The 27,517-nt window shown below is 40.5% G+C and overlaps 1 protein-coding gene across 1 annotated transcript in view; it reads left to right on the top strand.

Moving 5' to 3' along the window:
• The window catches only part of ENOX2 (ecto-NOX disulfide-thiol exchanger 2), a 293,700-nt gene that overhangs the window by 203,557 nt on the left and 62,626 nt on the right, over positions 1 to 27,517 (top strand). Inside the window, exons 4-5 of the mRNA XM_003262322.3 lie at positions 985 to 1,119; positions 15,214 to 15,369. Of these exons, the coding sequence (XP_003262370.1) occupies positions 1,023 to 1,119; positions 15,214 to 15,369 (253 nt within the window). The 5' untranslated portion in view covers positions 985 to 1,022. The remainder of the gene's footprint in view (positions 1 to 984; positions 1,120 to 15,213; positions 15,370 to 27,517) is intronic.

The raw sequence follows: 27,517 nt of genomic DNA, 5'->3' as shown, positions 1-27,517 counted from the left end.
ACAGTAGCTCTGCATACCATAAACTACAGTAACATTTCTGATCTATACCGTTTGAGTCTTTCATTGTTTCCTAGTTGTTTAACTGGAGATAGTAAAGCATAGTGGCTAAAAATTATACATTCTGTATGACCTTGGACAATGTATTTGACCTTTCAAAACTTCTCTTAAATGTCTCTAAAACTTCTATTAAATGGAGATATAAATAGTCCCTACCTCATAGGGCTGTTCTGAAAGTTAAATGAGAATGATGCATGCCAAGTGATTTACCTGGCGTACAGTAAGTGTTCAATAGAGGTAGTATTGGGTGGAGGTGGTGATAACAGTGATAATGGTAATAGTTATCACCATCATCATCAGTCTCTTCAATTTTATTGTACAACCTTTGAGGGCAGGGACTGTGTCTCTAGTCTGTTTTTTCTCATTGTTCCCCTAACCCCCAATATTGTCATTCAGCTAATTTGATGTCTGCTGATTGTGTGTCCAGCTCTATTCAATAGTACTGCCTCAAAGATATGAAATTACATCAGGAGTATAATTTTCATCTTTTATTGCCAACTACAGAAGCCCTAGGATGTTTTTTCTTGCTTTACATGCATAAGTAGTTTGGATGGAAGCTGCTGAAGTAATCATATGCTAGTAGACTATGAGAAGAATAGAAAACTTCTTAATCATTCCAAGCTCCTCTGTTGTGTATGCTTGAAAAAAAAAAAGAGAGAGAGAGAGAGAAGGAAGAAAGGAAGAGAAGGAAGGAAACACTTATACTAAAATGCCATCTGGTAAATTGCTTTCAAATTCCATGACTTCCTGCCAGTTCAAGCTGTATTGTTTTAACCCTTGTAAGAAAGCTGGCATTGAGGCCTTATCCACCACTTGTCCATTTCTCCAGCCATTTCTCTAAAGAGTTTGCCAGAATTTATGTTTATAAGTAAACTAGATGCTAGAACCTTAACACAACAAATTATTTTGCTTGTCATTTCTTTTCAGCCGATAGCAGTAGAACTCTGAACGTGGATTCCACTGCAATGACACTACCTATGTCTGATCCAACTGCGTGGGCCACAGCAATGAATAATCTTGGAATGGCACCGCTGGGAATTGCCGGACAACCAATTTTACCTGGTATGTTATTTTTAATCACCTCGCAAGTGCTTATTTTTATTGACCATGTGGTAATAAATATAGCAGTATGACACAACTTATTTTGAAGTTGACATTTACCAGATTCTGCCTAGAGTGTGCATTTTTGTAATATGAGCTTTATAGTCTGGGTGGCCGGTAGTTACTAGTATACTCCGTTTTGCACTTTGGACATGCTGGGTGTATATCCAATGCAGGCTAGGGTCATTGAAGCTTTAAACAGCTCTTTGAAATACAAGGCAACAGGATTTTGGCAAGGAATTACAAAGCCTGTATAATTTTATAGATTTCATAGAGGAGGCAAATAAACATGGAGACAGGAAGAGAACTGACTTAGATATCTCCAAAATCTTAAGATTCCTAGAGGAGAGGAAAGGAGATGGTGGAGGACAGCCCAAAGACTGTTTTTTAACATTGAAGAACTATGTGTAAATACACACACACACATACATATATACATAAACAAAGTAACCCATAATAGAATTGACATGGTGAACTAACTCCATCTCCGCTAAAGATAAAATGAGAAGCAGAACATCAGAGCACCTGGAGGGTTTTGTTTAGACACAAAAAAGCTTCCTGGACAGTGAGAGCTGATTAATCATTACAATAAATTTTTGAAGACATTTGGGAATTGCCATCTCAGGGAGCCTGAGGCAGCTTTTTAAACAGCCTAAACATTACTCTCCCCAGATTCAATTAATTGTGACTCTACTTAAAAGCACAACAGGAGCAGGCCAATCTAGAACCTTGCTACTCAAAGTGTGCCCTGCATAACCTAGGAACCACTTAGAATCCCAGAATCTCAGGCCCCAGCACAGACCTACTGAATCAGAAGCTGCATTTTCGCAAGATCCCCAGGTGCTTCACAGGCACATTAAATTTGAGAAACAGATTTAGAGTAATGCCATTTTGTCTTGCCATTTATTTATATAGTTAGCTACACCCCCCAAAATATTATTTCGCAATTCCAGCCCAGGTTTTAAATCCTTATAAGTTATAATGAGGGTGAGGTCCACTAGACAGCAATATTAATAATGAATTAAGAAATGTTATCACATCAAAAGCCAAGAAACAAGCATAAAAGCAACCAAACATGAAGAAAAAAAGGTATGTGAATAAGAAATGGGTGGAGAAAAAAAAGGAGTCTAAATTCTATATATGGCAGGTGCAAAGAACTCTGCCAAACTATAATTCATACCATAGGTTGTAGTTCACTGGACTGTATTCTTCTCCATTAGACCAATAACAATTGAAATGAACAACCAAACATCCTTTGAGAGCTACAGAGATTGGACCATGGATCTCCTTAGGTTTTGAATGACTAGTGGGGCCAATCTGGGATCAGTGAATGTTACTGTAGGAGCCAGTATTGCAGAGTGGTTAAGATGTCAGGTTCTAGATTCAGTCTGCTTGGCTTCCAAGCCTGTTTCTTTCACTATTTGATCTCGAGCAGCTGTGTATCTTATGAGACTCAGTGTCCTCATCTACAAAGTCAGACTAATAGTACCTAACTCCTAGGATTGTTATGACAATTATATCATACTTAGCACAATGTCTGGTACATAGAAGGTGCTCAAAAATGGCAGCTATTAAAATACTTCAAAAATCATTATTAATGTATTTCTCATAGACATTTCTAAGGAAGTAATGAGTTTTTTATTTAGTACCTCTTTATTATTTGATTATAATAGAATTTAAACTGAAATATATATTGTTTTATATATTTATATGAAATATATATTGTTTTATGTTGTTTTAAACTGAAATATATATTGTGGAGTGTCCCTGAGTCACAACACTTATAGTCTAAGATGACTAGACAATCTAATTTGACTTAAATATTTCCAGTTTATGACAGTCTGGACCATATGTGTAAAAGTCCCAGGAAAAATATTGAGACCACATCTGTGCTGTGGTCCAGGGTACTAAATGTTAACTGATATCATATGATTTGTAAATTATCATATATAAGCATAAATCTATGCTCACAAAGTAGTATTCAATACTTAGCCACCCATCTATAACATGGAAAAAGAAAGGCCTAGCATTGAGAACAAAAATGCCACCAAGCAATCATTACAGACCCAAAGCTTGAGCTGGGGTCAATAATAAGGCTAGAAGATTGGGGTAAGTTTTCTTAACAGTGTGGTGGAGGGCTTGAATCCTCGTAACAGTATCTTGCTTAGTGCTTAACAACACAGGCCTTGAAGTCAGAGGACTACCTGGGTTTGAGTCCTTGCTCTGCCACTTACTGTGTTACCTTAAGCAAGTTACTTGACCTCTCTGTTCCTCAGTTTTCTCATCTGTAAAATGGAGATAATGATAGTGTCCTAGCTCATAGGATTACTGTGGACATTAAATAATATACTTAGCACACTGCTTACCATATAATAAGCACCCAATAAAGATAAACTGTCATCATTATTACTACTCTTAGCAGTACTATATGCTCTTTGATGTAGAGGAAGTACTAACATACATTCTTCAAATCGCTGCTAAGCTCCCACTGAAATTGAAAGTATTTGGATGCTATGCAGCCACTGTCAATGCTAATATGCTAATGAGCGTTCTGCACATCCAGCTTCAACCAGACATTTGAAACCTCAAGAGTATTTTTAATTTCTACCGTTGGCCCCCTTCTCCACATCTTGTTTTCTTAACGACTGTAAAGAAATGCTTTCTCTGTGACCTGTATGTAATTCAGTGATAATGCCTGCCACCATGCTCCAGGCAAAGTTAATTGACTCTTTGGAAACCTGGTCATAGAAATGCTGGTATTAGTTCAGTAGTTCCCTTCTTGTCTTAAAGTGCATGGGGCAATAACATCAGGCTGAGATATACTTTGTAAAGCTATGTATAAAATCACTTAAGTTATGTGTGAACTGGTTTTTCTCGTCTCTGTATTATTTTAGGAAGGCAATTTACCATTGAGATTTGAACATGGGTTCTAGATCCAGAATGCCTATGCTCAAATCTCTGTCATTAACTAGTTGTGTGACTGTTGACAAGTTACTTCATTTCTCTATGCCTCAGTTTCTTCATCTGTAAAATGCAGATAATAATGGCACCTTGTTATAGGGTTGTTATGAGGATTCATGCGTTAATAATGTAAAGCCTTAGAATGATGCCTGGCTCACAGTAATTCCTCAATTAACTCAGCTATTGTTATTATTGTTTCAAGTTCACATGTGCGATGTGGCTCACAAAAAGTTGAATTATGACTCATCTTTACCTTTAACAACAGTGAAGGACAGTAAATGCAAGGGTGAAATTTTTGCCTGGTGAAATACTGGACAGCAACAGGTGAAGAGAACAGTATATGTCTGACAGTGCTGATGCCTGTTCCTTATAAATCTGGTGGGGATTTTCACAGAAATGGAAGGTGGGCACGACACTCCAATGCTTCCTACCTTTCTGCTTGCCAAGGTCTGGAGAACAGAGTGCCTGCCATCTTTACAATGGGTTAAAACATCTCCCTGATCAGCTCCCCATGCCTCAAGATTTCTTAAAATGGGAAAGGCAGCAAATAAGCCTCATGGAGCTGTTGCCTGAAGTAACCCATCAAAGGCTCAGTAATTCAGCTACTTTTATGCTCCTCAGGAGGTTTCCTACTGAGCCAGCAGACTTTTCTTTGTCCTGTCTCATATGGCCTGTCTGTGACAATAGAAAAGTCTTTTGACATTGATGGAAAACTAACAATAATATAAGCTTTCTTCACTTCCCCCAGAGACCTCTAATCTATACTGTCATGGATGCTGAATCTCTTGGACACACACTTGTCATGAAGGCAATGTCTGGCATAATTATTATATTCATTGAGTAGGGAGTAGAAACAGGCTATCTCTGAGGTTTGGTGTGGAGTTCCCTTTCAACTAACATGGTGTTTTGTACAGCTTTGGTTCAATAAAGTTAATCCATAATGATGGCAGATCAAGCGGTCCCCTCTGGCTGGCAGCTGTCTTTCCTGCAAGAGTATTTGCTTTGAGAAGCTGGTCAAATAAGACTAATGTTAGTGGAACCCAATAGTCAGGCCCTCTGGTTAAAGAACATTGTTCTGCCCCAGTCATTCCAGATGAATCCAAGGATGGATCCATTAAGGGATACTTGCTGAATACTGCCTGCTGCTTCCTTTATTTTCCCCTCAATTAAAATATCCTTAGCAGCCAAGTGTGGAGCCTGTGAAGTCCAAAAAGAGAAGGGTCCCTCATTATGATGTCCCCACTGTATTGACTGTGTCTGCTCCATAATGAAAGATATTGGAAAATATGGACTCATGGACCTTATTTCCAGAGCAAAGCCCTGCTCATTCTTAAGGAGGCATTTCTCACTGGATCCAACAGGCCAACTCTGATGGGAACAGAAAGAAAGAAGGAGTTTGTATGATACATGACAGACCACTGTTGTGCAAGCTCCTCAGGGAGTCCTGGCCTTTGGTTTGTATTATTTTTAATATCTGCCACAAATAGAGTATGCTTTTAGTGGCAAAAAAGTTGCAATCCTGAGAAAGGAGAGCACTGTTCATCATCATGGTATATATTTTACCAAGAGCCAATAATATGTAAACATTATATATACCAGATAAAATTAATGTCTCTTCAAAACAAACCTGAATTCTACCTACTGATGGTACTCTCAAGATTCACCATGGAGCATATCTACACCTGGAGATATTCATTTAAGTCTCCCCCATGCCATCAAGCTCCTGTACTAACACAACAGCTGGCAGTTAGCTGTTGTGTCAGGTCATACTTTCAAAAGAAAAGACCGAGGTGTCATCATTTGGTTTGGACATAATTGGGACCCTACTTTTATGAATATGAATGAGTTCTATGTTATATAGCTGAAAAGGTTAAAAATGTTGTAGTTATTTATCTTGATATTACAGACTACTTTATTTCAACAAAAATGTGTGAGTTTATATGATCTATGTATTGTCATATTTTTATTTGGGAACAAGCACATCATGATTTTGACTTGATTACTGGTAACAACAAGATTAACTGGGCCACAGAAGGACAAACAGGAGATGGTCAACATAATAGAGACTGTGTATTGAGGTCCCCGCAAAGAACGAGGTCCTATCTCCCAGGGAAGACACCAAGAAATACAGATAGTGAGGTGCTCGACATCACAGTCTGTGTAGGTAAATGCTGTGGAGCTGTTTTCTCATGGAAATATTTTAAACTGTTTAAAGCCTTTGGAAGAGTACATGAAGCTCAAGGGCTAGAGGATCTTTGAGATAAGAATTTCATGACGTTAACTAGCTGGAATAAGTAAATGCACAGTGATAGGAACAATCATTTAAAAAGAAAAGACTCCCCATGGAAACTATTAGAAGAAGGAACTGAGTGAAACTATTTGCTTATTCATTCATTCATACAAGAAATATTCACTAAAGCCTGCCGGTATGAAGGTACTGTGAGAAGCCCCGGGGAGAGAGCAATGAACAAGAAAGACAAAGTTTCCTACTCTTATAGTGACTCCAGTACTTTTAGAACTTTCCCATTCTCTCCCTAATCCAACATGTTCTCGAATATGAGCTGGCTCTTCACTGACAACAGCCCAAAGGCCTTCCTTTCATTTTGTTCATTTGTTCTGTTATTTATCCATCCATTCATTGAAAATCTATTGAGCTAGATATAGGGGATTCCAGTATGGGCATGGCACAATCCTTGCCTTCAAGCTCAAGTTGCAGTGGCAGAGGCAACAAAGTAAATATCACTACACTATCATGTTGCAAGTGTCATAATAGAAACTTGTACATAAGTATTGTTTTAGCCCAGGTGTGGTGAGGGGAAATGCTAGGTAGATGGCGGTGGTCAGAGAAGGTTCACAAAAGAGATAACATTTGAGCTAGGTGTCCAGGTATATATAGGAGTATGTCAGGAGGATGAAAGAACTAAGAACAGTGTGGGCAGAGGAAACAGTGCATCAATGATTGGAAGGTATGCAAGGGTATACAGTATGGAGACAGTGGTTAACTATTGAGTTACATCACCTCATTCAGCAAAGACTTTGAGGCAGCTTATAAGAAAGATTACAGTATATGAAAAAATACAATAATTTATAAAAAAATAAAATAAAATAAATCAGCATTTGGGAAAATATAAATGAGAATAGAAGACAAAGACCAGGTAGGGAAGTTAACTAAAATTCAGGTGTGTAGGTCATAGGATTCCCACCTGATTTCTGAAGTTGAGCTGCCCCTGTGACAAAGCAGCCAAAACAAAAAAGGGAAACCTGATCAGTTATATAATTTGCATTTTCCATGAAGAAAAAATATACCAGTCCTCAGGGGAAGTGAAGCTTTTAATGGCCCTTAATAATGTGTGTGTGTGTGTGTGTGACATTCCAGTTCTGAAAGAAATTTTTCACAGGAAGTTTCATATATAGGGGAGCACGCTAAGTGAAATGGTTGAGTGATCTCAAAAGCGCAAACACTGGTGTGTAGACCAGGACCCGTTTATGGCAAAATGTAAAAACTAAAAATGTAGTAAATTTGTCATGAAGCTAAATTTGCTCAATTGAAAGGACTGCCCTTTATTCTGAGGTGATAGGCTTCCTATATTTTTGGTTTTAAAATGTTCTTTCTTTTATGAACTATATGAATAGAATATTGGTTAGTTTCTTTGTTATTTTTTCCCCACTTATTTTCTTGTCAAATTAAGAGGCTGGCGACCTTAAATATGCATATAATTTTATTCATTTCCAAAATCCAGAAATCTGGGAACCACAGATGTAGTGGGAAATGTCCTCACTAATGCGCCCCAAAGGTGAATACCTTTGGAGGGCATGACTCTGGACCTGTCAAATGTTCTAAAAGGCAAAAACACAGTGTAAATGAATAAAAAGGAGTTGAGGGAAGATGGGCTACAAAGGGAGATTTTGCAAAACTTTGCACTAAAGGAATAAAGCTCCACTGGTGGAAATTTGGGATCAAAGTTGAGATATGTTTGGGAGGACCTTTGGGAACTGAAATTGTGCCACATAATCCACCAATCCCAGTTTGCCAGATTGTTTGCTGTCGTACATGAGCCAGGCCCTGTCTCACCTTTCCAGCTGAGCTGAAACAAGTGTTTAGATGATCTTTTGGGGAAACGAGACAGATGTAGGTAGAATTTGAGAGTCATTGTGAAAAACTTTGGGAACTTGTGCCTCCAAGAGGGCTGGTGAGAAGTCCAGAATCATCTCACAGCTCAGCCAGGCTGTCCTTGGAAATCTGTGTTCTCTCTTCAGATTAGAAGAGAGATATAAGGTTGAGTAGGTAGATACTAATCTGACAAAGACTGCCTAAAAAGTCTTTTAAAGGAACTATGTAGAAAGGAGGCAGGACTGTAATGGGTTAAAATTTCCCCGTACACAGGCATAATTCTTAATTTTCCAATGAATTTTGTAGGAACTCTAAAGAAATAACAATAATGTCTCAGAAATATGTAGCTCAGTTGAAATCATAACTTTCTATAAAATAGCTTAATTATGCATATATAATTAGATCCTATTTGAAATAGTTATTTTGGAATAATCTGTGGTTGCATTTCAGTGGTTTTACTGTGAGTAAAAACTACCTCCTGGGGCTCAGGGGTCTCTGGAACACCTAAAAGATTGGAAATGCTTTTATTGGGCCAGGGGCGCTTGGATGGGGAGAGGTCGTTAAGTGCAGGCAAAGCCTTTCTGAGAGTGTAAAGGGGCTTCCAGTAAGAACCAGGGTCCAGTTCTGAAAATTGTAAGCAAGATAGTCAATGTGTGTCACTTCCTACCTTTGCCTACCTCCAATTGCTACATGACCACAATTTCAACTTCTTTTGTGGCACAAAATTGCAACAATGAATTTTAAAAAGAGGCCCCGAAACACTGTGACAATGCATGTGTCAAATATCTCAATAGGAAATTCTGGGTTTAGAGATAAGCAACCCCAGGATAGCGTCCTGGATAGGAAGGTTTGAAGGCCACATACAAGGTTGATTAGGTAGATACTGATCTGACAAAGAGTATCTGTCTTTCTCTATGAAACTGTGGACTTTGTGGGAAGCAGTGTAGACTAATGGTTAGGAGCATGTTTAGTGAGAGCCACTTACTGTGTATCCTTACTGTGTTATCTCTTTCAGCTTCAATTTCCTCATCTGTAAAATAGGGAATATTATTTCCCATCCCTTAGGACTGTTGTGAAGACTAAGTCAGATGCAGTGTATAAAACCTGAAAATTCATAAGTAGCCAATTAATGGGTAGCTAGTATTCCTCTCCCCTGCCACAAAGGTAAAAGTTGGCATTTTATAGCAAGAAGATCACCTGAGGTCAGGAGTTCGAGACCAGCCTGGCCAACATGGTAAAACCCCATCTCTACTAAAAATACAAAAATTAGCTGGGCATATTGGCGCATGCTTGTAATCCCAGCTACTAGGGAGGCTGAGGCAGGAGAATTGCTTGAACCCGGGAGGCAGAGGTTGCAGTGAGCTGAGATCATGCCATTGCACTCCAGCTTGGATGATAAGAGCGAGATTCCATTTCAAAAAAAAAAAGAAAGAAAAGAAAAGAAAAGCCAGCATGAACGGGCCTGCCAAAAACTATTAGGATTGAACCATAAAATAGGCACGTGTGATGTCTTTGTCACATATCAGATGTAGAACACCTCTGAGGTTTCTACGGTTTTGTAGACAACTGTTATCTTAGTACACCTAGTAGAGCGTCAGTCATCTGACATTGTTCTAACTGAACAATGGTCCTTCCATATAGCAACAGTGTAGTGGCAACAGTTGCCCAAGACAGTGGCTCTGTGCCCTGCAGGATCCCAAAGCACCTTTTCAAAAATCTGAGAAAAATCATGGTCAGTCTAGTTTGGCTGTTTAGTGTACTTTCTATTTTCATTCCTTGAAAATTGTTAACTCTATTAACCAATCACACTCCACTGCAGCCATGCTGGATATTCTCCTTATCTATTGCTATATAACAAACTACCTTAGAAGTTAGTGACTTAAAACACAATCATTTTATTATATTTTAAGATTTTTCTGGATGAGGAATTTGGGTAGGACTGAGATGGGCAATTTTTCTGTTCTATATGATATCGACTGGGATACCTCAGTTGTGGCAGGCTGATTTCAAGACTTCACTCATATGCATGGCACCTTGGTAAGGACAGATACAAGACTGGGCTCAGCTGGATCCATCTTCTGCCATTTGCTCTAAGTCCCTCTCCACATGGTCTCTCTAGCAGGGTAGTCAGCCTTCCATGAGGATGAAAAGCTCCCGTATCACACATTTCTAGAGACAAAAGGTAGAAATTGCATCTCTCTTAATGCCTGGGCCTGAAAAAGGACACAATATCCCTTCTGCCATATTCTGCTGGTTAAAGCAGTTCTAGAGCCCATCCAGATTCAAAGGGATAGGGGCATAGACCCTTACCTTGATGGAAGGAGAATCAAAGAATTTATATCCAACTTTAATCCACCATACTGGGGGAAAAAGAATTGTATGTAAACATTTTGTTGCTCATATGCCTTATTTTTTGAACGTATTTGCTTCACTTTATATCTGCAGTCGTATTAATTCATTGAAACCATTGTCATACTACATTGAGAGGCAGTGTAGTGGTTAAGGGCATTAAAATTAGACCAAGTTGGATTTGAATTCTAGGTCTGCCTCTTACTGGCTGTATAAACTTGAGCACGTAACTAAACCCCCCTTGAACCTCAATTTCTTTATCCATAAAATGAAGGATAACAATATCTAAGCTCACAGGTCTTTTAGAATGTGATTATATAAAATGCTTAGCACTGAACCTAAAACATTTTAAGCACTTAATAAACAGTTATGGTGATTCACTGATGGTACAGCATTGTAACTGTTTGCGTGGTTGTTTCCAAACTAGAGTATAAGGCCAAGGATTTTTGTCTTATTCATTTCTGCAACCCCAACACCTGACATAGGACCTGTCATCAAAATATTAAATGAATAGATATAGGGATAACTGGGTAGCTGCACAGAAATGACATTTGCCTCCATTGTAATTCCTTGGCTCAGATGTGTACAGAGAATGGACAATAATCACTCTGCCAAGGTTGAGTAAGTGAGTGCAAGTTGCTAGGTAGCAGGAAGGCTCAAAGCTACATGGAAACATTACTTGAAATCACATGGTAGAGTTGCAAGTCTGAAGAGCAAGCTGGCCCCAGCTAACAGACAGCATTTGCAGAATTTCCAGTGGGCTGGGACTTTGGGAAGTACATGAATCAGAAGAGGGAATACGGGCTGGGCCTGGTGGCTCATGCTGTAATCCCCACACTTTGGGTGGATCAATTGAGGTCAGAAGTTTGAGACCAGCCTGACCAACATGGTGAAACCCCTTCTCTAGTAAAAATACAAAAAAAAAAAAAAAAATTAGCCAGGCATGGTAGCGCATGCCTGTAATCCCAGCTACTGGGGAGGCTGAGGCAGGAGAATTGCTTGAACCCGGGAGGCAGAGGTTGCAATGAGCTGAGATTGCACCACTGCACTCCAGCCTGGGCAACAGAGCGGGACTCCATCTCAAAAAAAAAAAAAAAAGAGAGCGAGAATACAAATCAACATGTCATGGCTCTTTCAGCAATGGCCATGCCAAGAGTCAAGAAGGCAGTGGGGAAATGGTGTTAGAAGAGACGGTAAACGCAAAATAGAACAGGATATTTATTGTGAAAAGGACTTTGGAGGAGTATCTTGGCCTTTTCCATAACTCTTTTATATGATTTCAAATCTTTGAAAGTTTGAATTCCTAATATAAGTGGCAATGGTACATACTTGGTAGTACTCCACAAGCCAGGCCAGGGGCCTGGAAAACGGAGAGAATTTCTCTGGTGTTCTATTCCCAGTGTGTTTTAAATTGCTGGAATTCTTTTGATTTTTCAGGTTCTGCAATATCTGTATAAAGCCCATGACTTCAAATGGTTTTCTTGGTTGACATTGGAAATCCACATTCACTTTGGTGCTTAATGGTTAAAGATAAACAATAGAAATAATCAACGTGATAGAAGCCTTTGAAATGTCATGTACAACCTGCCCTCTAGCAAGCCCTTATGGGCAGTGTAGCCTATGGAACTCCTGGCATATTGAACAAAAGGAAGAGGGGGAGTTTATCTACTCTGGCTTTAGCCATATGCAATGAATACGTTTGCTTTTAAATGAATTTATAAAATATTAATGTAATTATATGAAACAGCAGAGTGGTAAGTACATCAGTCAGGAGTTATATTTATCCTGTATATTTGTTTTTTGTTTGTCTCCATTTATTAGTAGACAGTACATGGAGACAGACATTTCCTTCTCAGCCGAAGTGGCAGAACTTGTTTAATGAGCTGATGTTTCTGTAATCTGTGGTGAGGTAGAGTTGTGAGTGACAGAGCTATATGAATAACAAGGAGGCAGGCAGAACAATAAAAGGAAGACAAACATTTCAGTAGAAGAGGAAAAATAGATGGGATTGTTTTGTTGGCACACAATCTAATCTGATCTTTTCCTAACAAAAAATAACAGTTTGTAAATGGGTAAGATAATGTTAACAGTTTCTCCAAAATCTTCTGCGTGAGGAATCAAATTTTCCGAAGACATAAATGGCATTCTTAAACATAGTGCTCTTATTTTACAGCATAGGAAGACAGGGTATCAGAAGCCTTAAGTTCTCTAAGACCGAACAGGAAACCTAGACACCACCCTCAACACTTGCATAGAGCCTGACATATAGGAAACCTATCACAGATGTTTGTGAATGTGTGAATGAATGCCTGAATCAGTGAATTTATCAGTGTGAGTTTTCACATTTTAAATGGAAGGAAGGAAACTTACCTATCAGGACTATCTCTCATGCCAGAGGTCTTCATATCTGTTCTGTGCTTTCGTCCTTTGAGCTAAATGCCATTATTTACCCCCACTTTTACCAAAAAGGAAATAGAGGCACACAGATATTAACCCCCCACTTTTACCAAAAAGGAAATGGAGGCACACAGATATTAAGAAACTTTATTCAACGTCACATAACTACTATATGGAGGAGAGTAGAGTATAGATATGAGAGCCATGGGTGGGAGGGAGGGAAGGGGAGAGTGTGTGTGTGTGTGTGTGTGTGTGTGTGTGTGTACACGCAAGTTGAGTGAGATGACATTTGAGGGCTAAAAGTAAATATTTTCATAAAAATAAAACTTCCTCTTGGGAGAATTTTTTTCTTCCCAAACATTTTCAGAGTCTTGACATCACAGGATAAAAAGGCATGTGAGAGGCTGGGTAATGCCCTAGCTTGCTTGGGCTGCCTTTGTAACAGGGGATGTCCACGTGCCACCTGCCTGCTCAGCTCCAGATCTCCCTCTTATTGTGCCTGTCAGACCTGAGGTTCTGCTTCTGTAGGAATCCTGGGTTCTTCCTGCTGTTTAGGTTGACCTCGTCCAGCATCTTAGAGACAAAGAGCCACCCAGGGGACTTCAGGGCCAATTTAAGGACATGTGTACAGGCATTGCTCTTCTGGCCTGTGTGGTGAACATGGTGAAGTCTTTGGGAGTAAGGCCTGCTACTGCTGCTGCAACTGTCTCTGCATTACCAGAACCCCTCAGGCTGCAGTACTTTCTTTCTTTGCAGTCCACTGTGTGTGGTTCTATAGCAAAGGCAGAAGTGGGAGGCAGAGAAACAAAGAAGTAGAGTGCACTCCCTTCTCTCAAAGAAATTCCATTTTGACCTAGAGACAAGATTTAAACAATGAAATCAATACTGGCCTTAGACCCAGGCAAGTGGGGCTCCTCCTCAGGGGCCCTTGTGCTTTGGAATGCCTACCTGGATAATTTCTAAGTCCCCTTCCAGAGCCAAGCACTGGCCAGGCAGGCAGTATCATCAGGGCAGCTGTCCTGGGTCCAGAGCAGCTCTTCCTTGTATTCTGGTTGTAAGAAGTACCTTTCTTGAAATTTTCCAAGTTCCCCTCCAGTGTCTGGGACTGACTGTGACTGGTGTTGTCATCTGAGAAGCCCCAGTCTTAAACTGGACACATGTGTACCTGAGTCCCCATTTCTCCCCTTTGGGATACTATCCAATCCTCTAACCTCTATGTGCAGTGAACTAGATGCCCCAAGAAGCTTCAGGACTCATGGAATCCTCCCCAGAGTCTTGGTTCCAGGAGAGTGGCCTGGCAAGGAAACCACTCCAGCTGGCTGGTGTGGTGTTTCTTTCATGGTATCGTGTGAAATTGTGCCACGAAAATGCTGCCAGTACTGATTAGCAGTGAAACAAACCGTGTACGTAGATAGGCCCCACAAAAAATACTTGTTTGGGTGCCCCCACACATGCTAGAGGCATCCCTGAATTAAACAAAGAATGATGCAAAATAAAAAAAAAATCAGTGGTAACAGGTATAGAACCAATAGCTTTTAGAGGCAAAGTCAAGAGTGAACCAGAATTATCTGGAAAAGCCTCCTCAAGGAAGGTGACACTTAAGCCAGGCCTTGAAGCATGGGGAGAATTTGCGGAGGCTCAAATAATTCCAGGCAGAAAGAAAAACATGAATAAAGCCACAGAGAATAGTTATTTATCAAACCTGTGCTCAGCATATTAGATTCATCATTTTGTTTACTCCTCACAGCTTCCTGTAACGTAGGTGATATTAACCCTATTTTGCAGATGAGGAAATGGAAGTTCATCCTGCTAAGCAAATGGTAGACCTAAAACCCAGGTCTGCTTGATCCCCAAAACTCTGTGCCCTTAATATCATGCTGTACTGTACAAAGAAAACATATACAAGGGACAGTACGGAATGGAGCAGAGAGTGTGTGTTGGAAACTAGTAGAGGCAAGATCAGTAGACAAGGCATGGCCATGCTATGAAAGACCTTGGATGCCACAATGAGATGCAGAGACTTAAATAAGCCCTGGTCAAACAAAACAGCCCCATCCCAAAAGGAAAATGCACAACTATAAGATAATATTTAAGACCTGGGAATACTAAGTACCATGCTTGTTAAATATTTTGCCTCTGTCTTAGAAAGGCCTTTGATTTGAAGCTTACAGAGTAACATTCTATCTCCACTTAACCTTGCCTGGTGTCATTTATTGTTCTCTCTTCTCCTTTTTTAGACTTTGATCCTGCTCTTGGAATGATGACTGGAATTCCACCAATAACTCCAATGATGCCTGGTTTGGGAATAGTACCTCCACCAATTCCTCCAGATATGCCAGTAGTAAAAGAGATCATACACTGTAAAAGCTGCACGCTCTTCCCTCCAAATCCAAGTAATATTCTGCTTTTTTCTCCACACAAGACACAATGTTTTAGTGTACAAGAAAGCTTTCTTCTTTTTCAAAAGAATACCCAAGGGCTTCATAGATGTTTGTACGAAAGCTTCACCTAGAGAACAGAAGACAGGAAAATTTTCTTTTGCTAGTCAGGGTTGAATTTTATGCACACAACAGTAGACTTTTATGTGCAGGTTGCAGTACAAATGATACATGTTTCTAATGCCGTCTGGTAAGGAATTCAAGTGTGTTAGTAAAGAAGGAAGCATACAGATTGCTCAACACCATCATTTGCAGTCTTTTCTTTTCATAACTGCCCCATGTGCTGATGTTGGCAGAGACAGAGTGTGGTCTGAGGCACATGAGAATATACATTTGGTGCTAAGAATCTTCCACTGCTAGCAGCTATTCATACATCACTCGAACCACTGCTATTCAACCGATGGGTTGTAATATACAGTGAGGCATGGTTCAACATATTGGAAGGGCAAAGAGGAATATTGAGACTAAGTCACACTACTTGTAGCCACCAGTCAATGCAGTTCATGTGGAAGTAATCTACAGATCCATTTTGTCGGTAATGAACAGGCTTCTCCTTAGATTCACTTTAAAACGTGTAAAGATAGGGTGGCCATATTTTACTTAAAATGTCTCACTAATAATAATTGACTAAAACTTTTTTTCTAGATGCATTTGGGGTTTTATATACATTCAGTGATTAGAAGGTGATTCTGCATGTGCCCCAAGCCTCATTAATGATTTTTCCATAGTTCTAGTCATATTGAGTGGCATACCAAGGGAACCACCACTACAGTACAAAGATTAGAGCTGTTTGCTAAGGGATACATTCAGTGGTTTAGGGCATAGATCAAATGACCTTGCCTTATCAGGATAAATACGAATCTTTGACATGTGACTTCAGACAAATATTTTATCTCCTACCTTAAATAGGAATTAGTTAATCATGGCCCAAGCCCTGGCAGGGACCCAGATTTTACTTAGTATGGTCTGCTCATAACTGAGAGGATTTTATAATCAATCAGCGTTGCTTGGATAGATCATCTTGGTCTCTTTTGCTAGAAAAAAAAAAAAAAAACAGATCTTTATGCTTTCTTCTGGTTTTTGAACGTGGTTGTCAACAGGAGACATCCTTCCAGACCAATAAGAAATCTAGGAGACCAGCATCTCAGAGGACTGTATTGAGAGGAGAGCTAGTATGTCACAAGGAGAATTAGGGAATGGAGAATAAGATGGCCCTTGCAGGCCTTACTTACCAGCTCAAATGGCCATTCCTGGATTTGTGTTTAGTGCCTAAGTGAATGAGCTGCACCATTTTATCTGCTCTTACTCTTAGTTCCACTGTCCCTACAAGTGGGCAATGGCCTTTTTTACCTTTCAGCATGTTGCTTTCGGATTAGAGAAAGTTGTGCATTCCTGATAGTACCTTTTCTACATAAAAATCCATGAACTTAGGCACTGCCAGTGTTAAAACCTCTGCTTATGAAAGGGTAGAATCCTGCTGATTTAATCATTCATGCATAATCAGCCTGCAGCAGGCTTTCATTGTCTCAAATACATCTAAGCTAACAGGATGGCTCACAACCTGTAATGTCCAGGTTGGGTACAGTAGTTTACTTTACAGGATGTTCAGTTTCTAAATTTCTAAAGCACAGATGCCTTGTTTATGACACATAAACCATATTGTTGAGCAGTCTTCAAATGAATCTAGAAATATATAGGTTAAGAAGGCTCTAACTTTTGATAGCCTCTAGTAAAAGAAATGGACTGACATCTCTCAAATACATTTTTATATTTCCCCACCTGCAGCCATGCCTCTACAATTCTGAGTTGGAAGGGCCACAGAGTGAGAGGGCAACATATCTCCCCCATGGCTCCATCTTTTAGTTCTTCATCCTTGTATTGAGAATGCTTACAGGGCAACTAGCACCAGTAAATTGGTGGCTTCTGGGAAGGAACCTGGCCTTGGAATTGAATTCAAACATAAAACTCTTGACACAGCTTAAAGTAAACTGGTGTTCTGTTTGCTTTTTAGAACTTGAGTTTTGTTCAGAGGGGGCTTGGATTACTTGGGTGGAGAAAACACTAATAGAAGTGCTTCTCTTAGTTCTCTGCTGAAAGCATGGCAAAAGTGACATTGTTGTTGGTGGCCCCAAGACATTGCTTTGTGAAGGTGAGATGGGAAGAGCAGGGTAGGAAAGGAAGAACAGGGATTTGGTGTGACTGAACCCTTTATCATCTCAGCCCACCAATCCTGCCTGATCAGGCCTTGATTATTGTATTAGTCCGTTCTCACATTGCTATAAAGAAACACCTGAGACTGGGTCAGTTTTAAAGAAAAGAGGTTGAATTGGCTTATGGTTCTGCAGGCTGTACAGGAAGCATAGTGGCTTCTGCTTCTGGGGAGGCCTCAGGAAGCTTCCAATCATGGCAGAAGGCAAAGATGGAGCGAGGTGTCTCATGTGGCAGGAGCAGGAACAAGAGAATGGGGATGAGGTGCTACTGACTTTTAAACAACCATATCTCATGGGAACTCACTCACTATCACAAGAGCAGCACCAAAAGGATGGTGCTAAACCATTCATGAGAAATCCACCCCCTGAACCAATCACCTCCCACCAGGCCCCACCTCTAACATGGGGTATTACAATTCTACATGAGAACTGGGCAGGAACACAGGGCCAAACCATATCAATTATAAACCCCACTCCTTACTCCTGCCTGTCTCTGGTATATTCTCTTACACTCAATGGCCTCTGAAATTCCTCTCAGCAATAAGGTCCTGTGATTCAGGGACTCATACAGTCTGCTTCTAATTCTTGTTGCTTAATTAGAAAGTATCTTTGCCATCCATTCCCTCCCCTGTGTCCCACCTGACATTTCATCCAAGTGCTTGTCACATATATAGAACTATAAAATTGTCCTGTGGCTCCCATTGCCCACAGATTCATAGTCCAACTCCTGACCTCAAAAACCTTTTACTTGTCTGCTTCATATGACTGTCTTCAATCCGTCACTTCTACTTGCCACGTACCTGCCCTTTAGTCAGGTTCAACTACTTCCTGACCTCATACTGCTCACACTCTCCTCCAGCCCAACTTCAAGCATACCCCTTTCTGGTGCACTTCCACATGGAAGGTATTGGAACTAAAACTGTAGTGAATCACTCTAAGGCATTTTCACTTAAATAGTGAATGCCAAATCTAATGGATTTCTTTCCCTCACACAGTGCATTTAATCTGTGAGAAGATTATGTCAGTCTACCTAACAATATATGTCTGTAATCCTTCCATATTCACAATAACCACTGCTATGATTTAGTTTGTATCTGCCATGATTCATTTTCTAAATTATTGTAATAGCCTTCTAATTAGTCTTCCTTCTTCACCCTTGCCCCCTACAGTCTATTCTGAACAGAACAGACAGAGTGATCCTTTTAAAACCTAAGTCTGATCATGTAATTCCTCTACTCAGAACCCTTGAATGGCTCCCCATTTCACTCACAATAGAGACCAAAGTCCTTTTAATTGCCTAGAAGGTCAGATATGATCTGTTCCTCCCCTCCATTGTCTCTTTGACTTCATCTCCTACTCTCCTCCCCATCTCTTCCTCTGTTCGGGTCACACTGACCTTCATGCTGTTCCATGAACACACCAGCCACTCTCCCATCATAGGGCCTTTGCGCTAGCTCTTCCACCTACCTAGAATGCTTTCCCTCTAAATATCTGCATGGCTAACTCTCTCACTTCTTTCAAGTCTTTGCTCAAATGTCACTTTCTCAGTGACCCTGATAACCTATTTAAAAGTTATCTCTCTGCCACAGTCCCAATCCTATTTACCTTATCTATTTTTTATATAACATGTATCTTTTTTTTGAGACAGGGTCTTGCTCTGTTGCCCAGGCCAGAGTGCAGTGGTGTGATCTTGGCTCACTGCAGCCTCCACCTCCTGGGCTCAAGTGATCCTCCTGCCTCAGCCCCTCAAGTAGCTGGGACTGCAGGCATGCCCCATCATGCCCAACTAATTTTTGTATTTTTTTTAAAAGACAGGATTTTGCCATGTTGCCCATACTAGGCTTATTACCTTTTAACCAACTATATAATTTGTAGAATATAAACCCCACAAAGGCAGAATTTTTGTCTTTTTTGTCTCCTGATGTATCACCAGCACTTAGAAAAGTGTCTTACATATAGTAGGTGTTCAATAAATATTTGTTGAATGATGGAGGGAGGGAGGGTTGGATGGATGATGACAGAAGGAGGGGTCAGAGGTCTAGAAAGCAAAGCAAGAGAGTATGAGGTAATTACTACTACATGCTAATGACTTCCAAATCTATATTTTTAGTCTATATCTCTTCTGAGCTTCAGATACATATAGCCAAGTGCCTACTAGACTTTTCTGGGTGTGTCTACATCAAATGTACAAAAAAATGGTATTATAGTATAGAGGACAGGCTACCAGTTTATAAATCAAGAGCACTGTGTTCTATTCCCAGGTCTGTCACTAACTAGCTGTGGGATCTGGAGATAGTCATATAACCTCCTTGGTCTCAACCTCCTTGTCTGTAAAGCAAAAATATTGGGTTAGATTAGCCTAGATACCTCTAATGCTTCATCCAGCTCTAAAATTATGATTCTCTACATTAAAAATGTAGCTACCACAATAATTATTTACATAGGCAAAAGTCCTTTAAAATGCATTAGGAAAAGCAAGGGCTGGTTGGCAGGTAGCATGTAGAGCTTTGTACCTTCTCTGGAGCAGGCACTATAGCGTAATGGGTAAGTTTTCAAGCTCAGAAGTGACACAGGCCAGCCTGGTTTCATATCCCAGCTCTCCACCACTAAATAACCATAAGATCTCTGATAAGGATTTTAACTTATCTGTTGTAGACTAGGCAAAATCAGACCTGGTCTAAAAAGTCAATGGATCAAACTAGACTGGAGCAGACCAAGTACCAGTCTCCTAAAGATAAATGGTGAGTGAGTACCCCATTGTTGCAGAAGCAACATCCTCTGATTTCCAGGAAATTGAGATATAACAAGAAAAAAAAAGTGCCCTGGAACACACTTTTTTTTTTCACAGAGTGTCTATCAGAGATTTACTGAATTCCTAATTAGCAGTTCTTAGTGGTGAAAAAAAGGGTAATACCATTCTCTCCAGAAAATTTGATTTTGCCAAGATTTTTCACTTCAGCGATTAGACCTTCTATGGAGAGGTTACAGTTTGAGTCTACTGGGAAATAACAGTGAACAGGGAATAAGTAATAGAATATCATCTGCTATCCGTGTCCAGGAACATGGGAAAATACCCAGGAGCCAGAAAAAGAGCAAGAGCAATGTTTTCATTTTACTGTATCAAAATGGGAAGACTCTCAGGGCTGAATGCTATAAAGAGAGTTAGAGAAAGTGAGTAAATTGAGCATTAATTAAAATTCCCCAGCCTTCTAATTTTTCCAATCAATTGGGATTACATTAAGATACATTTAACCCCTGCTGATTGTCCAGGGGACCTTCAATCTTGAGCTGTCTAATAAAATCGACTTAAAGACTTTGCAGTATATAAATCCTGGCAAACCAGCTGAGTGATCTGTGATGCTCCTTTGAAAAGCAAGATTCAAGTGGCTTATCGGTTCTCTATACTGTTTCCTGCCTCACTTCTCAAAGATCAGCAATGACTCAGATTGCCCCAACATAGCTTCCCAGAGTAGATGCTTGGGTATAATTAGAATTGCTAAAAGCTCCTCCTTTTCCATTATCAGAGATTAGAGTTCTTTTTATTCCCAGTTATCTTGAATCTTTATACATGGAACTTTTCTTTGTCTCCATCATGAATGGTGATTGGGGTGCTATAGAGCTTAGCACATTACCTGATTAATAGGTGGGTTTTGAATTTACTCTCCTATGGGTTATCATTGCTGTGCCCTGATCACTCTATTTCAGTGGGATTAGAAAATCAGGCCCAGACGACAAAGTGCTTTGAGCTGTTTTGTTTTTTTTTTTTTTTTTATTATACTTCAGGGTTTTAGGGTACATGTGCACAATGTGCAGGTTTGTTACATATGTATCCATGTGCCGTGTTGGTTTGCTGCACCCATTAACTTGTCATTTAGCATTAGGTATATCTCCTAATGCTGTCCCTCCCCCCTCCCCCCACCCCACAACAGTCCCCGGAGTGTGATGTTCACCTTCCTGTGTCCATGAGTTCTCATTGTTCAATTCCCACCTATGAGTGAGAACATGCGGTGTTTGGTTTTTTGTCCTTGCGATAGTTTACTGAGAATGATGTTTTCCAGTTTCATCCATGTCCCTACAAAGGACACGAACTCATCATTTTTTATGGCTGCATAGTATTCCATGGTGTATATGTGCCACATTTTCTTAATCCAGTCTATCGTTGTTGGACATTTGGGTTGGTTCCAACTCTTTGCTATTGTGCATAGTGCCGCGATAAACATACGTGTGCATGTGTCTTTATAGCAGCATGATTTATAGTCCTTTGGGTATATACCCAGTAATGGGATGGCTGGGTCAAATGGTATTTCTAGTTCGAGATCCCTGAGGAATCGCCACACTGACTTCCACAATGGTTGAACTAGTTTACAGTCCCACCAACAGTGTAAAAGTGTTCCTATTTCTCCACATCCTCTCCAGCACCTGTTGTTTCCTGATTTTTTAATGATGGCCATTCTAACTGGTGTGAGATGGTATCTCACTGTGGTTTTGATTTGCATTTCTCTGATGGCCAGTGATGATGAGCATTTCTTCATGTGTTTTCTGGCTGCATAAATGTCTTCTTTTGAGAAGTGTCTGTTCATGTCCTCTGCCCACTTTTTGATGGGGTTGTTTGTTTTTTTCTTGTAAATTTGTTTGAGTTCATTATAGATTCTGGATATTAGCCCTTTGTCAGATGAGTAGGTTGCAAAAATTTTCTCCCATTCTGTAGGTTGCCTGTTAATTCTGATGATAGTTTCTTTTGCTGTGCAGAAGCTCTTTAGTTTAATGAGATCCCATTTGTCGATTTTGGCTTTTGTTGCCATTGCTTTTGGTGTTTTAGACATGAAGTCCTTACCCACGCCTATGTCCTGAATGGTATTGCCTAGGTTTTCTTGTAGGATTTTAATGGTTTTAGGTCTAACATATAAGTCTTTAATCCATCTTGAATTAATTTTTGTATAAGGTGTAAGGAAGGGATCCAGTTGCCGCTTTCTACATATGGCTAGCCAGTTTTCCCAGCACCATTTATTAAATAGGGAATCCTTTCCCCATTTCTTGTTTTTGTCAGGTTTGTCAAAGATCAGATAGTTGTAGCTATGCGGCATCATTTCTGAGGGCTCTGTTCTGTTCCATTGATCTATGTCTCTGTTGTGGTACCAGTACCATGCTGTTTTGGTTACTGTAGCCTTGTAGTATAGTTTAAAGTCAGGTAGCGTGATGCCTCCAGCTTTGTTCTTTTGGCTTAGGATTGACTTGGCGATGCGGGCTCTTTTTTGGTTCCATATGAACTTTAAAGTAGTTTTTTCCAATTCTGTGAAGAAAGTCATTGGTAGCTTGATGGGGATGGCATTGAATCTATAAATTACCTTGGGCAGTATGGCCATTTTCACGATATTGATTCTTCCAACCCAAGAGCATGGAATGTTCTTCCATTTGTTTGTATCCTCTTTTATTTCATTGAGCAGTGGTTTGTAGTTCTCCTTGAAGAGGTCCTTCACATCCCTTGTAAGTTGGATTCCTAGGTATTTTATTCTCTTTGAAGCAATTGTGAATGGGAGTTCACTCATGATTTGGCTCTCTGTTTGTCTGTTATTGGTGTACAAGAATGCTTGTGATTTTTGTACATTAATTTTGTATCCTGAGACTTCGCTGAAGTTGCTAATCAGCTTAAGGAGATTTTGGGCTGAGACAGTGGGGTTTTCTAGATATACAATCATGTCATCTGCAAACAGGGACAATTTGACTTCCTCTTTTCCTAATTGAATACCTTTTATTTCCTTCTCCTGCCTGATTGCTCTGGCCAGAACTTCCAGCACTATGTTGAACAGGAGCGGTGAGAGAGGGCATCCCTGTCTTGTGCCAGTTTTCAGAGGGAATGCTTCCAGTTTTTGCCCATTCAGTATGATATTGGCTGTGGGTTTGTCGTAGATAGCTCTTATTATTTTGAGATACGTCCCATCAATACCTAATTTATTGAGAGTTTTTAGCATGAAGGGTTGTTGAATTTTGTCAAAGGCCTTTTCTGCATCTATTGAGATAATCATGTGGTTTTTGTCTTTGGTTCTGTTTATATGTTGGATTACATTTATTGATTTGCATATGTTGAACCAGCCTTGCATCCCAGGGATGAAGCCCACTTGATCATGGTGGATAAGCTTTTTGATGTGCTGCTGGATTCGGTTTGCCAGTATTTTATTGAGGATTTTTGCATCAATGTTCATCAAGGATATTGGTCTGAAATTCTCTTTTTTGGTTATGTCTCTGCCAGGTTTTGGTATCAGGACGATGCTGGCTTCATAAAATGTGTTAGGGAGGATTCCCTCTTTTTCTATCGATTGGAATAGTTTCAGAAGGAATGGTACCAGTTCCTCCTTGTACCTCTGGTAGAATTCGGCTGTGAATCCATCAGGTCCTGGACTCTTTTTGGTTGGTAAGCTATTGATTATTGCCACAATTTCAGAACCTGTTATTGGTCTATTCAGAGATTCAATTTCTTCCTGGTTTAGTCTTGGGAGGGTGTATTTGTCGAGGAATTTATCCATTTCTTCTAGATTTTCTAGTTTATTTGCATAGAGGTGTTTGTAGTATTCTCTGATGGTAGATTGTATTTCTGTGGGATCGGTGGTGATATCCCCTTTTTCGTTTTTTATTGCATCTATTTGATTCTTCTCTCTTTTCTTCTTTATTAGTCTTGCTAGCGGTCCATCAATTTTGTTGATCTTTTCAAAAAACCAGCTCCTGGATTCATTAATTTTTTGAAGGGTTTTTTGTGTCTCTATTTCCTTCAGTTCTGCTCTGATTTTAGTTATTTCTAGCCTTCTGCTAGCTTTTGAATGTGTTTGCTCTTGCTTTTCTAGTTCTTTTAATTGTGATGTTAGGGAGTCAATTTTGGATCTTTCCTGCTTTCTCTTGTGGGCATTTAGTGCTATAAATTTCCCTCTACACACTGCTTTGAATGTGTCCCAGAGATTCTGGTATGTTGTGTCTTTGTTCTCGTTGGTTTCAAAGAACATCTTTATTTCTGCCTTCATTTCATTATGTACCCAATAGTCATTCAGGAGCAGGTTGTTCAGTTTCCATGTAGTAGAGAGGTTTTGAGTGAGTTTCTTAATCCTGAGTTCTAGTTTGATTGCACTGTGGTCTGAGAGACAGTTTGTTATAATTTCTGTTCTTTTACATTTGCTGAGGAGAGCTTTACTTCCAACTATGTGGTCAATTTTGGAATAGGTGTGGTGTGGTGCTGAAAAAAATGTATATTCTGTTGACTTGGGGTGGAGAGTTCTGTAGATGTCTATTAGGTCCACTTTATGTAGAGCTGAGTTCAATTCCTGGATATCCTTGTTGACTTTCTGTCTCGTTGATCTGTCTAATGCTGACAGTGGGGTGTTAAAATCTCCCATTATTATTGTGTGGGAGTTTAAGTCCCTTAGTAGGTCACTCAGGACTTGCTTTATGAATCTGGGTGCTCCTGTGTTGGGTGCATATATATTTAGGATAGTTAGCTCTTCTTGATGAATTGATCCCTTTACTATTATGTAATGGCCTTCTTTGTCTCTTTTGATCTTTGTTGGTTTAAAGTCTATTTTATCAGAGACTAGGATTGCAACCCCTGCCTTTTTTTGTTTTCCAGTTGCTTGATAGATCTTCCTCCATCCCTTTATTTTGAGTCTATGTGTGTCTCTGCATGTGAGATGGGTTTCCTGAATACAGCACACTGATGGGTCCTGACTCCTTATCCAGTTTGCCAGTCTGTGTCTTTTGATTGGAGCATTTAGCCCATTTACATTTAACGTTAATATTGTTATGTGTGAATCTGATCCTGTCATTATGATGTTAGTTGGTTATTTTGCTCGTTAGTTGCTATAGTTTCTTCCTAGTCTCGATGGTCTTTACAATTTGGCATGTTTTTGCAGTGGCTGGTACCGGTTGTTCCTTTCCATGTTTAGTGCTTCCTTCAGGAGCTCTTTTAGGGCAGGCCTGGTGGTGACAAAATCACTCAGCGTTTGCTTGTCTGTAAAGTGTTTTATTTCTCCTTCACTTATGAAGCTTAGTTTGGCGGGATAGGAGATTCTGGGTTGAAAATTCTTTTCTTTAAGAATGTTGAATATCGGCCCCCACTCTCTTCTGGCTTGTAGAGTTTCTGCTGAGAGATCAGCTGTTAGTCTGATGGGCTTCCCTTTGTGGGTAACCCGACCTTTCTCTCTGGCTGCCCTTAACATTTTTTCTTTCATTTCAACTTTGGTGAATCTGACAATACTGTGTCTTGGAGTTGCCCTTCTCGAGGAGTATCTTTGTGGCGTTCTCTGTATTTCCTGAATCTGAATGCTGGCCTGCCTTGCTAGATTGGGGAAGTTCTCCTGGATAATATCTTGCAGAGTGTTTTCCAACTTGGTTCCATTCTCCCCATCATTTTCAGGTACACCAATCAGACGTAGGTTTGGTCTTTTCACATAGTCCCAAATTTCTTGGAGGCTTTGTTCATTTCTTTTTATCCTTTTTACTCTAAACTTCCCTTCTCTTTTCATTTCATTCATTTCATCTTCCATCAGCGATACCCTTTCTTCCAGTTGATCGCATCTGCTACTGAGGCTTCTGCAATCTTCGCGTAGTTCTCGAAACTTGGCTTTCAGCTCCATCAGCTCCTTGAAGCCTTCTCTCCATTGGTTATTCTAGTTATCCATTCTTCTAATTTTTTTTCAAAGTTTTTAACTTCTTTGCTGTTGTTTTGAATTTCCTCTCGTAGCTCAGAGTAGTTTGATCGTCTGAAGCCTTCTTCTCTCAACTCATCAAAGTCATCCTCCATCCAGCTTTGTTCCGTTGCTGGTGAGGAACTGCGTTCCTTTGGAGGAGGAGAGGTGCTCTGTTTTTTAGAGTTTCCAGTTTTTTTGGTCTGTTTTTTCCCCATCTTTGTGGTTTTATCTACTTTTTGTCTTTGATGATGGTGATGTACAGATGGGTTTTTGGTGTGGATGTCCTTTCTGTTTGTTAGTTTTCCTTCTACCAGACAGGACCCTCAGCTGCAGGTCTGTTGGAGTTTACTAGAGGTGCACTCCAGACCCTGTTTGGCTGGGTGTCAGCAGCGGTGGCTGCAGAACAGCAGATTTTCGTGAGACCACAAATTCAGCTGTCTGATAGTTCCTCTGAAAGTTTTGTCTCAGAGAAGTACCGGGTTGAATGAGGTGTCAGTCTGTCCCTACTGGGGGGGTGCCTCCCAGTTAGGCTGCTCAGGGATGAGGGACCCACTTTAGGAGGCAGTCTGACTGTTCTCAGATCTCCAGCTGCGTGCTGGGAGAACCACTACTCTCTTCAAAGCTGTCAGTCAGACAGGGACATTTAAGTCTGTGGAAGTTCTTGCAGAGTTTTTGTTTGTCTGTGCCCTGCCCCCAGAGGTGGAGCCTACAGAGGCAGGGAGGCCTCCTTGAGCTGTGGTGGGCTCCACCCAGTTCGAGCTTCCTGGCTGCTTTGTTTACCTAAGCAAGTCTGGGCAATGGCGGGCGCCCCTCCCCCAGCCTCGCTGCCGCCTGGCAGCTTGATCTCAGACTGCTGTGCTAGCAATTAGCGAGACTCCGTGGGGATAGGACCCTCCGAGCCAGGTGCGGGACACAATCTCCTAGTGTGCCGTTTTCCAGGCCCGTTGGAAAAGCGCAGTTAGGGTGGGACTGACCCGATATTCCAGGTGCCGTCTGCTTCCCCTTTCTTTGACTAGGAAAGGGAACTCCCTGACCCCTTGCGCTTCCCGAGTGAGTCAATGCCTCGCCCTGCTTCGGCTCGCGCACAGTGCGCTTCACCGACTGTCCTGCACCCACTGTTAGGCACTCCCTAGTGAGATGAAACCAGTACCTCAGGCAGAAATGCAGAAATCACCAGTCTTCTGTGTCGCTGGGGCTGGGAGCTGGAGACCGGAGCTGTTCCTA

The sequence above is a fragment of the Nomascus leucogenys genome, chromosome X (assembly GCF_006542625.1).
Source record: "Nomascus leucogenys isolate Asia chromosome X, Asia_NLE_v1, whole genome shotgun sequence".
NCBI lineage: Eukaryota > Metazoa > Chordata > Mammalia > Primates > Hylobatidae > Nomascus > Nomascus leucogenys.
This window is presented reverse-complemented; position numbering and strand designations above follow the sequence as displayed.